Source organism: Microcebus murinus, chromosome 11 (genome assembly GCF_040939455.1).
Source record: "Microcebus murinus isolate Inina chromosome 11, M.murinus_Inina_mat1.0, whole genome shotgun sequence".
Taxonomy (NCBI): domain Eukaryota; kingdom Metazoa; phylum Chordata; class Mammalia; order Primates; family Cheirogaleidae; genus Microcebus; species Microcebus murinus.
Window position 1 is genome coordinate 44,811,122 of NC_134114.1, and position 14,038 is coordinate 44,825,159.

Below are 14,038 nucleotides of genomic sequence, written 5' to 3' on the forward strand. Positions count from 1 at the left end.
TCACTGTTCGTCCACAAAGGAGCAGGTAACTGGTTAAAGTAAGTGCAATCTTTGGCCTCAAACCTCACTCACTCACTAACCTCACCTCACCTAACTCACCTAACTCACTAACCTAACAATTTTTTCCCTGGGGTGATCCCTTAAAAGTTTATGTACTAATAAACCAAAGCAGAGACATTTTTTTTTTTTGAGACAGAGTCTCACTTTGTCGCCCGGGGTAGTGTGTAGTGGCATGATCATAGCTCATTGGAACCTCAAACTCCTCCTGGGCTCAAGCAATCCTCCTGCCTCAGCCTCCTGGGTAGCTGGGATTACAGACATGCGCCACCATGCCTGGCTCATTTTTCTATTTTTTTGTAGAGATGGGGTCTTACTCTTGCCCAGGCTGGTCTTGAAACTCCTGGCATCAAGCAATCCTCCCACTTCGACCTCCCAAAGTGCTGGGATTACAGGCATGAGTCACCTGGCCAGGCCCAGACAATTTTTTTTTAATCTAGGTATAATAAGGAAATTGGCTTGGTTGGATTACGATAACTATGATTTTTGGAAAAGGTTTAGCAACTCAGAATTGCTAGGTCAATAGCAACCAATCTTAATAGGGTGTGACCTGATGGAAATAATCCTTGAGCAAGATTATTCTGTCAGTTAAGGGTAGAATGAAAGGACTAGAGTGGATAAAAGAATACAGACCTATAAAGCTGTTGTTATTCTTTTAATGTGAGGAGGTGAGGGCCATAGACAAATTGATAATGTGTGTTGAATTTTATGTCATTGGACATACATTCTAATTAATGATTTGAGGATAACAGTAGAGTACTGGGCTATTTTTTATAGAATGGTGTTACTTTGCTTTCCTAACTTGTATCATAGTTACAAATATCAAAGCACTGTCACATTTTATTTCATTTGTCCTCATAGAAACTTTCTGTGATTGACAGTATGGAAGTTATTATGCCAGGTTGAGCAAAGAGATAACTGAGATACTGACCAGTTTTAGAAGTCAACTCATTGAACAAATGTGTGAATGCCTACTAGATAACTCTAACTAGAACAGCAGTTCTTAGTGGGGTTATAGATCTTATTTAGTTATTAGTAGTTATTAGTTCAGGAGGTTAGTAGCAGTAGTTCTAGTTAAGGTTGTACATCTTGCTAATGCCTGAGCCAGAGTTAGAATCTTTGATCCTGGTTGTTGATGGAAACATATCCACATTGCATGTATTTGTGGCTGCTCTTCATAAGGCCAGTTGCATACAAAACCCATAAAGCAAGTCTTGGTAAATATATATGCTGGGGTGTACCAAAAAATATAAGCCTATTGGATATGGCTTATAAAAGATTTTGTGTTTGTCAAGTGTCATGTCTTACGTATTTTTATGGAGCAAGATGATGTACATTTTTTTAAGATACCTTTGTATACAGATTAAAGGTTAAGACTTAATTATATAACCCACAGGGCCACTTGCATACAAAACCCGTAATGCAAATCTTGGTAAATATATATGAGGGAGTGTACCAAAAAACATAAGCCTATTGGGTATGGCTTATAAAAAAAGATTTTGTGTTTGTTAAGTGTCATGTCTCACATATTTTTATGGAGCAAGATGATGTACATGTTTTTAAGATACCTTTGTATATGGATTAAAGGTTAAGACTTCTTAATTATATAACCCACAAAGTGCAAAGCATGTGTTAGCAACCATGATAAAACATAGTATTTTACGAAGTAATTTTAAATTTAATAGCTGTATGGTTTGATTTCTTTGCATTCTTTAAAGGATTTGTAAGCAAATAAATAAATGCTTTATACCTCAGTCACAAAGACGTCAGAAAATGAATTCCAGACAGGAGCTCAGAGTTCAGATAAAACTCTTGAAATTGTAGAAAAAATAAAAACTGAACTCTGATTTGGTCAAATTTCATTTTGAAACAGAGGCTCTCAAGTGTGCTGTCATTTCTGGAATGTAAAAGAAGTTATTTTCTACATTGTCTAGTCAGTGTTTTTTTCATAAAAATTATGCTTACTTTAGAATGGGTTTAAGAGATTTGTTCTTTTGACAGGTATACCTTCAGTATGTTCAAGTTACAGATGGAGCCAGTCTTTTAATTTTTTTAGGATCTACTTGACTTGATTACTTCATATTAGGTTTAAAACTCCAGGCATGCAGACATATGCACATAGGCGCTTACACACACATATATCCAGTTTCCAATTTTTGAATTTTAAAACAGTATGTTTATAGTTATTATTACAGGTACATTAACAATGACTAGGGAAAATAAGGTGCGAAAATTGTTTCCTCTATATCAAGTCCCAATATTACAAGCAAGTCACGTTTGGAGATCTTTACATAGCGCTGTAAAGAGCTTCCATGGTCCCTGTCCACATGGCCTTCCTGCTCTGCCAGGATGGAGCCTCTCTCTCTCCACACTGCTGATGTGGTCAGACTAGTCAAGTGACTGCAGAAAAGGCACATTCCTTAGTCAACCTTTTGGGTCTGCCCTCTGTCCTTGAGTCATAGCTGTTGGCTTTAGATGCCACGGCAAGTGAGTCTTGAACCCTACAGCATAAACAGGACACCAGCGTCTGATAACTCATAAACCGAACAATTAAGGCTGCTCCACCGCAGAGCTCCTTTTTGAGTGGTGAGCGAGCTATCAGCCAAAGCCATAAAGAAGCAGATCTTTATTCCGACTTAGGGTGACACCTCACAGGTGTTTCTTCCTTTCCTCCCTAACTGGATGGGAAACCTGAACCAGGTGTGCTTTGGCAGGGTTACTTGGGCCAGTCACCTCCAAGTGGAAACTGGGGTGACATCTTCAGATGAAAACACCGAACCTGTACTGCCAATGGAGGGTCCCTAAATTCACATCCTCGGCCCCGCGTTCCACTCGGAAAGCCCTGGAACTAGTTGGCCCTGACCCGTTGCAGCAACAGCTCCAATTCAAAGAAGCCAGAAGACAAGGCGGCAACGGCGCGCCGCTTCCCGCGTCTTCTAGGCCGCGCGCTGAAATCAAACGCTACGCCGGCTCGTTAGGGGCCGGGCCTCGCGCACTCCGCCGCCTCAGCCGGCCCAGCCGCGGCCGCCGCCCGCCCCGCCGCCGAGCAGGGCGGGGCGCCGCGAGGCAGCGGGCTGAGGCCAGCTGAGGAGGAGGAAGAGACGGCGGCGGCGCGCTCTGCGCAGGCGCGCGGCGCCCCGCCTCCCCAGCGTCGCCTCCCCGGCTGGCGGCTCGGGCCCTCCCACTCTCCCCCGCGCCGCCTCACGGCCCCGGCCCTCGCTTCACCCCGACGCCCCGGCTTGCGCCTCCTCCTGCCGGCCTGCAGGCCCGCGGCCTCCGCCTGCTTCCCCGCCGCTGCTTTTCGCGGCCCCGCTCGCGTTCACGCTGACTCCCGGGCCGGCGCGGCCGCGGGCAACCGCTCCCCCTCCCACACCTACCCCGCCCCCTCCCCGCCTTTTCCGCCCTCCCGTCCCCCTCCCCCGGCCCGCTGCCGCTGCTCCAGATGAGGTGATGGCAACGGCCAACTTCGGCAAGATCCAGATTGGGATTTACGTGGAGATCAAGCGGAGCGATGGTGAGCCACGCCGCCGGCCCCGCGTTCGGATGTGCGCCGGGAGGACGCGGGCGCCGGCCGCCTCATTGATTGCTTCGCCGGGCTGTGGGGGCGGGAAGGCGGCGGCCGCGGCGCTTTTGTGTGTGGTGTGTGCGAGTGTGGCCGGCGTGGGGTCCGCCTGGGCGCCGCCGCAGCGCCGGGGGCCAGGCCGCGGAAGAGGCCGGGTGGGGAAGGGGGCCCGGTGTCGCGGGCCGCGTCCCTGGGGGCTAGGGGCGGGCGCGGTGGACGGTTCCGGGGCGGGGGGCCCTAGCTCCTCCCGCGATCTCCATCTCCCCGGGGACCCCGGCCCGGGAAGGAGCGGGCTTCGTTAGGGATGACCCTGCCTCGCGCTTCGCCCCAGCGTTTTCATTTTACCAGCCTCATCTCTAACGGGTATAGGGTGAGGGAGTGTGAAGACCAGTGATTTCAATGTTGAGAGAATTGACTACCGGTCAGGGGCCGAGGTGGGGGAAAGGGCCAATCCCTTTGCTTAAAACTGCTGTCTGGTTGTCAGGCCTCGCCGGCTTTCGTCCTCTAGCATGCTTCTTTCCCTTTTGCCAGTCCCTTCCTTGGGAGGATGTAGAGAATGTCGCGCTTAGCCATGAATAAGGGCGGGGGAGCAATGGGTAGAAATATTCGATAAGCTTCTCCAAGGTGCCGAGACCGTAAGGGGAAGGAGAGAGGATGAACATAGTCAATGCGAGGCACTACTGAGAGTGGGGGTGGGCGACCGGATGTTGATATTTTCACACCCTCGGGAGAGGTAACTGAGAAAAGTGTAAGGCGAGGTGAAGACACATGCTTCATTTTTTTAAAAAAAGGAGCCTTTGGCTTATGTATCTTTCTGTATGTTTCTCTTGGGGAAAATGTTTTATGTCACTAGCTTGGGGTGTGGAGGGAGATACGCCAGCCTGGCTTGAAAATATATTGTAAAAGAAAATGCACGGAGGGAGATAAGTAAAATTTATTTTCTTTCAATTCTAATAGTGAAAGAACTAGTGATATGTATATAGAGTTGTGCAGTGTTCTTGATTCCATCACTGTTATACCCATTCCTTTTATTTATTTATTTATTTTTTACCTTTTGGCGTAGTTAGTAGTAACATTGCTATCATTTCTGTGCACTCTTGGTTTCTACCAAGTTTGGCCAAGTTATGTGAGGCTAGATTGGCTTTCATGTTATCTATATGATATACTGGAAGACCCTACATAACTAATGATTTTTTTTTCCTTGATTGTATTTAAGGTAATTTATGGTAACAACTGGAAGCATCATTGTCCTGTATATGAAAAGATAAATTATACCACTTAGAGCTTTGGAAGTTACCAGTAACACTAGTGGAAAAGATGTCTTCTTGGGTTGGGATTTCTTTTATATTTTCTCTTCAAATTGTTTTCTTGAAAGAGGGCTGTTAATGTCGTGTCTTGATTAGGTGAATGTGGGTTCATTGTATGACAATGACAAAATCCTACTTATGACAAAAGTAGGATTTGCATATTAAAAATTTTGAGTGCATAGCAACCCCTCTTCTGGGTATATACCCAAGGAGATAAAATCACTGTCTTGTAAAGATATCTGCAGTCCCATGTTCATCGCAGCATTACTCACAATAGCCAAGATATGGAAACAACCTAAATGTCCAGTAAGGGACAAACAGCTAAAGAAAACGTGGCATATATACTATGCAGTATTATTCAGCCGTAAAAAAGGAGATCTTGACATTTATCACAACATGGATAGACCTAGAGGAAATTACGCTGAGTAAAATAAGCCAGACTCAGAAAGAAAAATATTGTATGAATTCACTTACATGTAGGATATGCTTTAAAAGGATCTCAAATACACAGAAAGAATGAAACAGTAGTTACCGCAGGTGTGTGGAATGGAGTAGATGTAGGTCAAAGGACAAAATAGCGGATATATAGGATGAACAGGTTTGGAGATACATGAGGATTAAAGTTAATAAAATCGTATTTGGAATTTTTGTTAAATAAGTAGATTTTAACAGTTCTTACAGTAAAAATAATTATGTGAAATAATAGCTGTGTTAATCTGCTTTACTCTAGTTACCATTTTACTATTTATATATAGCCTGCTATGTTATGTTGTAAACCTCAAATATACACAATCAAATTTATTTTAAAAAATTTGGGGTGCAGGCCAGGCGCTGTGGCTCACGCCTGTAATCCTAGCTCTTGGGAGGCCGAGGCGGGCGGATTGCTTAAGGTCAGGAGTTCAAAACCAGCCTGAGCAAGAGCGAGACCCCGTCTCTACTATAAATAGAAAGAAATTAATTGGCCAACTGATATATATATAAAAAATTAGCCGGGCATGGTGGCACATGCCTGTAGTCCCAGCTACCCGGGAGGCTGAGGCAGAAGGATCACTTGAGCCCAGGAGTTTGAGGTTGCTGTGAGCTAGGCTGACGCCACGGCACTCACTCTAGCCTGGGCAACAAAGCGAGACTCTGTCTCAAAAAAAAAAAAAAATTTGGGGTGCAATAAAACCTGTAGGTTCTTTACGTTATTATAATCCTTTAACTGTAATTATAGGTATTAACTGTGAAATATTATTAGAAAAAAACAGTATATGAAATTCTAGAGCTTTATACATTTTAATTTTTACCAAGCTAGCATCTTTTACTTAAACATATTGAAGCAGTTTTGGTTCTTTTCAGTTTTCTAGGATATGGAACTCTTTCAACCTTCACCTTCGGCCTATACCAGAAATTCCCAGACATACAAGAGCTTTGTGTCCTTACATAAGTGCTAGTAACCTATAACCATGTTTCAAAAGCAGTTTGCCCATAAGAAATTATAGAAATCATTACAATGTGGTGTTATTTGCCTCAGATACATGATGGAAGTTGTGGAAGGCAAAAGATAAGTAAAGAACTTTAACGGAATGATCATTTGCATTGGATGGTGGTGTTTCACAGTAGAAATTGATGTCTGGGAGACTCCCCTCAAGCTTTCCGTTTTTCATTTTAAAGAAGCTTCTTTGCTTCCTCCCACTTAAATAGCAGATCTGTATTGAATAAAAACACTAGTGGTTATTATAACAAAAATAAACTTTGTAGTTGGATGAACACTAATGTAATATCTGAGGCAGTAGAAATGACATGAGTGATAAAGGGCTGCTTCAGACTGTTTATTAACTGGTGACTTGATGTTTTTCTGTATATGCTAATTGTGATCCTTGTCTCTATTTCAAACCATGCTTTTTCTGTCGGTGATGCTCATATATTAATGCACATATTCCAAGGGCAAATAAGTAAACTAAAATGGGCTTATTCCTAATCTTTCAAGACCCTGCTAAAAGACTAATCCTAATAAGTCTTTGCTGATTACCAAAACCAGATGGCCAGTCAGTCTCTAAATTCCTAAGTCACTCTTTATCATTTATGAGACAGGGTATTTAAGTATCAATGTATTGATGTTTGGGTACATAACTCTTAAATGTTATGTTTTTATTTTTTTATTTTTTTTTCTGATACCAGAACAAAGTCCAACATTAAATGTTATATTTTTAAACTGCACTGGGGAAGGGGTGGTGTGAAGTATGCAATGGAGGGATGTCATGCTACCTGCACGCACTTCAACCAAAGCTAATGTGTTACAGGATTAAAACACTAATAAACTCTTAAGTTCTCTGAATTCATCTGTGTATCATCCCCTCCCCCCCACCTCCAGGTGCCTAGCAGAGTTCTTGCATATTGTTTTTGAGTGAATCATACATTATTGGATTTTTGGTTTTCAGACATTTTAGATGAACTCTTACCAGGAAGTGAAACTCTTCCATCTATAGTCATTCTGTATGGCTGGCCTTCTATTTCCCACTGGCCTCTTAGTTCAGGATCTCCAGAGTTGATTGAAACTGAGTGATCTGCTAAAGCTAATTTGACTTTTCTGGTATTCTACCCTTATAAGTGGTAGGGGTTAGGCTTGGACTCCTGAGTTTGTTCTCTGCTATAGGAGATAACCTAGTATGCAGTTGGACTGGTTTATGAAAATCGACAGTCATGTATATTTTCTTGTATGTGTCTTTCTATTTTCTTTCTGATTTGATTCCTTTTTAGAACTCAGTGACTCTAGAAAACTATAGTCTTACTATTCTGTAGCTAGTTTTTTTTATTGATAGTTTTTTTTCCCCCAAGCTGTACTATTATCTACTTAGTTCTACTTAGCTGTGTACTTATTAGTAGTACTTATTATCTACTAAGTTCTACTTAGCTGTGACTTCCCTTTGGAGACTGGGGGAGAGATGAGAAATGTTGAATATTTGAAGCTGCAGCTTCCAAATTGTTCTTTGTTGGTAGTATTGTTACTTGGTATCTGTTAGTCACAAGATTGATATATGTGATCTGAAGAGAATTTTAGAATATTTCCACTAGTTGTCATTTTTATAAATGTGGAAACTGAGTCCCAAGTCATCATAAGTGATTTATCTAGATTCATATAGCTTGTCAGTGGCAGCCAGGAACCTGTCTTGCTCAGCATAGAAACCAGACTGTCTATCAAGAACTATGACAGTAAAGGAAAAATTCTGTTATTTTGGAACCATATCTAGCTTTCTACAGCCTGATCAAGATATAGGAAATTGTTTCTCACTTATGGCAAAGGCACTAGAGAGCAGTGTTACAGAGCATGATTGGAATGATCCCTGGTAAAAAGTAATATGGTAAGGTTACTACAAGTTCACAAAACCTAAAGTTGTGGGAGGAAGATATTCTTGTTTCTTAAAAACATTGGTGAAAAATATGCCTTGATTAAGCATCTGAAATCCAGAGGAAAGAGAATATTTCAAAGGACCCATCAGGAATTTTTGGAGTTTAGGGCAGGTAATCTTTAGAAAGGATTTTTTTTTTTTTTTGAGACAGAGTCTCACTTTGTTGCCCAGGCTAGAGTGAGTGCCATGGCGTCAGCCTGGCTCACAGCAACCTCAGTCTCCGGGGCTCAGTGATCCTACTGCCTCAGCCTCCTGAGTAGCTGGGACTACAGGCATGTGCCACCATGCCCAGCTAATTTTTTGTATATATATTTTTTAGTTGGTCAATTAATTTATTTCTATTTTTGGTAGAGATGGGGTCTCGCTCAGGCTGGTTTCGAACTCCTGACCTTGAGCAATCCGCCCGCCTCGGCCTCCCAAAGTGCTAGGATTACAGGCATGAGCCACCGCGCCCGGCCTATTAGAAAGGATTTTAAATGACCTAACTCAGGAGTCCTCAAACTATGGCCTGTGGGCCACACTCGGGCTGCCTAGCACATTTATCTGGCCCTCTGGGTGTTTTTGCCACAGCTGCCTGTCCTGCTTAGCAGCTGACTTGTCCAGGGCCCACAGTGTGCACTCTCTAATGGTCTGAGGGACAGTGAACTGTTTAAAAAGTTTGAGGACCCCTGACCTAATTCTTTACATGTTTTGCCACATTTATTCTTCTGCTAATTTATTTTTACATGCTATTATATAGGCTTCTGAAGAATAAACTGCATAAGTTTAGGTAATAAAAATGAACCATATAGTAATGTAGTTGTTCTTTAGGTATAATTATGTGACTGATTACGGGGATGGGGTGGAATGAGGGAATTTGCAGATTAATAATTCCCTTTTGCATGGTGACTAGGACAGTAATAGTTCCATATGTGCATCTGTTAGGCCTTCACAGTTTTCCAAGTGCTTCCAAACATATTATCTAATTGTATCCTCACAGGAACCCTATGAGGTAAGCAGAGTATGAGATGGCATATTTATCATTTTATAGGTAAAGAATCTGAGGTTGGATTTTTTGCCAAGATCACACGAGTAATAAGGGACATACCCAGGGCCAACCCTAATACCTTCACTCCTACCTCTAAGTGCTTGCAAGTGTTTGCTGGTGATGGTATTGAAGTTGCTTTGTACACTTTAATTTTTTTTTTTTTGAGACATGTACACCCCATAGTAAAATTATTTCTATGGACTACACCTACAATTGATAATGTAGGTCAAATTTGCCAAATTGGTTAGATCAAATTGAATTCTGTTGTTTTAACAATAAAGATCAAGATTGAGCAATCTAAACTTTAAAAGACTGACTTGTTGCTTCCAGAAGTACCGCAGAAAGCCAGGAATCTATGTTCACTGCCTAGCCACTTAATTCTTTTGACAAAGATTTTTGAACTCTGCTGAAAGGCTGTGTGTCAATTTGTTTTATATGTCATAATAAAAAAAATGCCAGAGATTATAGCAAAGAGCCAATTTAAATCTGTTGTCTGCTTAAAAAGAGAAAGGGGTGTGAGTGTGGAAAATCCAAAACAGGATTCCTTGAGAGATCATCCAGACCTGTTCTTTCTAGTGACAAGTGTACTTGTCATTAATATTACACGAATCTTTTGCAAAGTTTAATTCTTGGATTCAGCCACCCACTTTGATTTTAACACTTCGGTTCTGTAACCTAAAATATTAATACTTTTTAAAGGTGTGTGTGTGTTTTGAGATTATGATTCTTAGCTTAAGAATAGATACACTTTTTAAGCCCTAGATATAACTAATTTTCACTCTTCTGATTCAGTTATGAAGCAAATATAGGTTAGATTGCCTTCTAGCTTTTTTAGCTAAAGTAATATTAATAGTATTATAGTACCTAAGTAAAAATAGACATTAGAGCTTTACCATATCAAACTATCTCCCAAAAGTAATATAAGGGTGGAAGTGTCTTTTTTAAAAGTCATGCATCTGGCCGGGCGTGGTGGCTCACGCCTGTAGTCCTAGCTCTCTGGGAGGCCGAGGCGGGCGGATTGCTCGAGTTCAGGAGTTCGAAACCAGCCTGAGCAAGAGCGAGACTCTCTACTATAAATGGAAAGAAATTAATTGGCCAACTAAAAATATATACAAAAAATTAGCCGGGCATGGTGGCGCATGCCTGTAGTCCCAGCTACTCGGGAGGCTGAGGCAGGAGGATCGCTTGAGCCCAGGAGTGTGAGGTTGCTGTGAGCTAGGCTGACGCCACGGCACTCACTCTAGCCTGGGCAACAAAGCAAGACTCTGTCTCAAAAAAAAAAAAAAAAAAGTCATGCATCTAAATCTAGCCCTTGACTGGGGCTTTCTCATCTTTTTTCACCTGTTTTTGTCATTACCCTCTACAGTAAAGCTTGCAGTTCAGGTGGTTATTAGGATATGGAATATTTTAGAGTATAGACCTTAAATGATTATGACATATCAAAATAATGTGATCTTCTATTTCTGTTTTCTTATTGCAGATTTCATTAATATACTTAATATTAACAGCCTACTGTATGTTAGACATTCTGATAGGTGTTGGAGATACACAAAAAGAATAAAGCAAAAATCCTTCCTTCATAAATAAGTAAATAAATGATTCATCAATAGTGTGATTAGTACTGATAGAAGTATGCCATTTTTTGTGTGTATATCATTATCACTTTCCTTTTTAGGATTTGGCCTTTTAGTTAGACTCTTGAAGTTACGGTTCTTCTGGATGGAAAATACATGTCATGCTGTCCCTCTCACTTCCTTTCACCAGAACCAATATTCATTATAATGAATGAACACAGGCATACAACAAACAATTTATATATATATATATAAAACATGCTGTCCTAATAAACCCATATTCAGCCTCAGAATTATTCTTAATACAACGCTATCAGTCCTGATAGCCCTCTCAGTTGTATGAAATTGGCATTGTCATTATTGGCTTGTTTTCTATCCTCTAGTACCCATTTGAGTTATAACTTTTTAATTTTTAAACACTATTTTGATATTAAAAAGCATAAGATTTATTCAATTTTAAGTTTTTGGCAGATCTGCCCCTGTCAGCAGGCTTCTCTAGATATTCTGGGTTGGGGTGCTTGTAAACAGAGACCAAATAAGCAGAACATGAAAACAGAGGTTATGTGTACTTTAGGAATAACCTCCTCAATAACTTTATGGGTCAGGGACTAGAAGAATCAGGTGCTTCCCTGGGCTATCTTATATTTACTTTTGAAGACTTTTTCTCCAGGTTTTTGTTGGTTTTGGCATTAATTTTAACCAATTTTCACCTACAAGAAAGACAGGATCAGGAGGGGACATATTTATGGTAAAAGTTTCTGGGTGTCTTCACTGTGCTAAGAATGACTCTTTTGATCATAACTTTTGGCAAGCAGCTCTCTGCTTAGCCTCACCCCCATGTAGGTGCTTGAATTCTTTTTCTTTCTTAAAAAGTCCAGGTATTACTCTTGATACCTAAAGGGATTTAACATTTGTACTCTTTGTGCTTTGCCATATGCTTTGCTGAATATATAATATACAGTATCTTGTTTGATTTTCATGAAGGCGCTGTAAGGTAGATAGTATTTTCCCCATTTTACAGATCCTAATACTCAGAGTGTATAAACTATTCTGAAAATTGTTTATGCCTTACAGAGGGCCATTTCATGTATTTATATGTGTTGGTCAAGGCTATGTGGTTAAGTGTATTTTAGGGGTGTGGCATATGTGAATATTTAGAGTCTATGTTGGATAAATGTAGTGGGAGTTTTGTTTCTAGATTAGTAGGGTTTGTACAGATTGAGTATCCCTTATCTGAAATTCTTGGGACCAGAAGTGTTTTGGATTTCAGAGTGTTTTTTATTTTGGGATATTTGCATATACATAATAAGATATCTTGGGGATGGGACCCAAGCCTAAATATGAAATTCATATATATGTCACTTTGTAACATAGCCTGAAGAAAATTTTATACAATTTGTAAATAATTTTGTGCATGAAACAAAGTTTGTGTACATTGGGCCATCAGAAACTGTTCAATGGTGTTGCTCTCTCAGCCACCTACTGTCACCACTGTGGACAGTCTGTGGTGGTTTGGAGTCACCATTGTTACTAACTGCGAATTCATATACTACCACTATGCAGCCATTTTCTTACACTTATCCATACATAATAGTTAATAGTAAAAAATATGACATAGCATAAAGTGAAAAAATAATGTAAAGATAACTAAGCCAACACAGTAGCCTCACCAGATTACCTGTAACAGCTCTTAAACAACAGCAACAACAAACAGTGGTAGAGTATATAAATTGTTTGTTGTATGCCTGTGTTTTGACCGTGACCTGTCATGTGACATCAGTTGTGGAATTTTCCACTTGTGGCATCATGTTGGCACTCAGAAAGTTTCAGATTTGGGAATTTTGGATTTTTAGATTAGAGCTGCTCAATCTGTAATGGTTCATGACCCTCCTAGCTGCTCATTAGAATCACCTGTAGGACTTTGGAAAACCAAACAAAAACAACCCACCACTACCTGTATCTGGGTCCTTTGCCTAGAGATTCTGTCTGGTGTGGAACCCTGGCATCAACATTTTATTTTAAGACATCTCACACACTGGTGATTCCAGCATGCAGCCAGGGTTGTGATCCATTATTTTAGTAAAAGTAGCATCGCCTAACAGTGATCTAGCAAGACTTCATGAAGTGTGAAGTTTAAATGGTGGAGGAAGATGACCAGTAGATTGCCCTGGGGGGAATGCATTCCAGGCATGTGTGACAACATGCTAGAAGTCCCTGAGCTTGAAACAGAACTGTCAGGTAAAGGGCATTTAAAAATGGCAGAGGAAGGGAAAGAAGGAGGGGTAATCTGGGCCACTCTATTAAAGACTTGGAAACAGAGTTTAGGTAAGGATATTGGAATTAGTTTCTAGGACACTTGGAAAGTACGATAGAACTTAATCTCCTAAGAGCAGTAATAAGAACGAATGATTAGTGATAGAAGGAGAGTAGTACTGAAAATGAGAGGTAGGGTGGATAAGATTGCATCAGTCTAGGAAGGTGAGCAATGATGAAGGAACAGATGAGATGCAAAATACACACTACAAAAAGAATTGATGTTATATAGCAATATATCACTTGTGCTGAATAAAGGGCATGTGAGTTGAATAGACTGAACATTTGGAAAGTCTAAGCACAGGTTATAAAATCTCTTCAGTTCTGTTTAATCAGGCTAATCGTATTCATAAATATGAGTCTGTAAAGCCTGTGTACAATGTAATATCAAAGCATTGTAGCTTTTGCCATTAATATCCTAAAAGTAAGTACATTTAAGGTATAGATCACTTCCAGTAAATGTTCACATGCAGCAGGAATTTATTTAAGAAGGCAAAGGAATTCTTTATAACCTAAGACTGAGCTATAGTGTATTAGCCAAGACCCTCTTGAAATTCCTGGATCAGAATAGGAAGGAAAAATAGAGTACATAAAGAATTTGGCTTCAACTCTTTAAGGGATAAAATGTTTCAATTCTTGAAATGCAGCTGCTCTTTTTTTTTTTTTTTACCTTTCACCTTTCCTTTGCTCTTATTTTTGGCCTATTTTTTTCTGTCCTGGCATTTGCCTTCCCTTTTTCATCCTCAAGATTCTTAATGCCATTTCAGTGTTCAGAATCTCTTAACTGCTATTTGCAGTTTAGGACT

At 40.6% G+C, this 14,038-nt stretch overlaps 1 protein-coding gene across 4 annotated transcripts in view; it reads left to right on the forward strand.

Moving 5' to 3' along the window:
* The first annotated feature begins 3,252 nt into the window (after positions 1-3,252).
* KIF2A (kinesin family member 2A) overlaps positions 3,253-14,038 on the forward strand; it is a 69,450-nt gene continuing 58,664 nt past the window's right edge. For 2 of the 4 annotated variants that reach the window (XM_012784042.2, XM_012784043.2), the window contains exon 1: positions 3,256-3,571. In XM_012784042.2, the coding sequence (XP_012639496.1) occupies positions 3,508-3,571 (64 nt within the window). In that variant the 5' untranslated portion in view covers positions 3,256-3,507. Of the gene's footprint in view, positions 3,572-14,038 lie in introns of all 4 variants that reach the window. The other 2 variants (XM_012784040.3, XM_012784039.2) reach the window with 2 other exon arrangements.